This window comes from Neopelma chrysocephalum, unplaced genomic scaffold (assembly GCF_003984885.1).
Source record: "Neopelma chrysocephalum unplaced genomic scaffold, ASM398488v2 Primary Assembly neopelma1_325, whole genome shotgun sequence".
NCBI lineage: Eukaryota > Metazoa > Chordata > Aves > Passeriformes > Pipridae > Neopelma > Neopelma chrysocephalum.
The window spans coordinates 73,261-74,472 of NW_020897988.1; the positions used below are offsets into that span (position 1 = coordinate 73,261).

Here is a 1,212-nt window from a genome sequence, read left to right on the forward strand (position 1 = left end):
GGGGGAGGAAGAGGAGGGGGAGGAAGAGGAGGGGGAGGAAGAGGAGGAGGAGGCAGCGTTTCCTCTGCGGCTGCACCGAGCCCTCGACCCACATCCCTCGGGGTTCGGGGTGTGGGGCCGAGGGTGGGGGGTCTCTCCCGTGGTCCTGGGGGTCTGTGGGGTGGGCAGGGGGTGCTGGACACCCAGACTGGTGTTCCCACCCACCCGGGATGGGGGGAGAACCCAGAGAGCCTGGAAATGCAGCTCAAGAACCTGTGACATCTTCAACTGGTTGATCTCCTGCAGCCCCAGACTGGGGATTACCAGGGGGGGTCCAGGGATGGTTCTGACTTGGATCCTTGGGGATTCTGGAGGATTCTCCAGGGACATTTCTGGCTTTGATCCCTGAGGATCCTGGAGGATTCTCCAGTGACATTTCTGACTTTGATCCTTTGAGGATCCTGGAGGATTCTCCAGGGACATTTCTGGCTTTGATCCTTGGGGATTCTGGAGGATTCTCCAGTGATGTTTCTGGCTTCGATCCCTGAGGATTCTGGAGGATTCTCCAGTGACATTCCTGGCTTTGATCCTTGAGGATTCCAGAGGATTTTCCAGTGACATTTCTGACTTTGATTCTTTGGGGATTCTGGAGGATTCTCCAGTGACATTTCAGGCTTTGATCCCTGAGGATTCTGGAGGATCTTCCAGTGACATTTCAGGCTTTGATCCTTGAGGATCCTGGAGGATTCTCCCTCCAGGGTAGATCCAGTGACATTTCTGACTTTGATCCCTGAGGATTCCGGAGGATTCTCCCTCCTCTGGCAGGGCCGGGATGGGGAGGGGGATGGTCGGTGTGAGTCTCCCTCTGCCTCATCCCTTCTCCCCCCTCTCCCCCCAGGAATCCACCACGGGGAGACCGAGACAGTGCCGGGCACCTTGGGAAAGGCCACGATCCTGAGGATCCCCCCCAGGCTCCGGGAACTCACCAGGGAATTCCGGGAATCCTCTTGGAAGCGTTGGGGGCCGTTCCCCAGGAAGCAAGTCCTGGTCAAGTACTCGGGGGGCAATTGCACCAACCACTTCCAGGGGCAAATCCGCTTCCACGGCTCCGACTTTTCCCTGGAAATCCTCAACACGAGCCGGGGGGACGGGCAGCTCTACGAGTACGTGGTGAGCAAAGGGCCCGAGGAGGAGGTGCTGCAGCTCCAGCTCAAGGTCTACGGTGAGAGATTC

At 58.3% G+C, this 1,212-nt stretch overlaps 1 protein-coding gene across 1 annotated transcript in view; it reads left to right on the forward strand.

Annotated features, from left to right (window-relative positions):
* The window catches only part of LOC113978435 (signaling lymphocytic activation molecule-like), a 7,643-nt gene that overhangs the window by 2,438 nt on the left and 3,993 nt on the right, over positions 1-1,212 (forward strand). Inside the window, exon 2 of the mRNA XM_027705369.1 lies at positions 878-1,201. Within this exon, the coding sequence (XP_027561170.1) occupies positions 878-1,201 (324 nt within the window). The remainder of the gene's footprint in view (positions 1-877; positions 1,202-1,212) is intronic.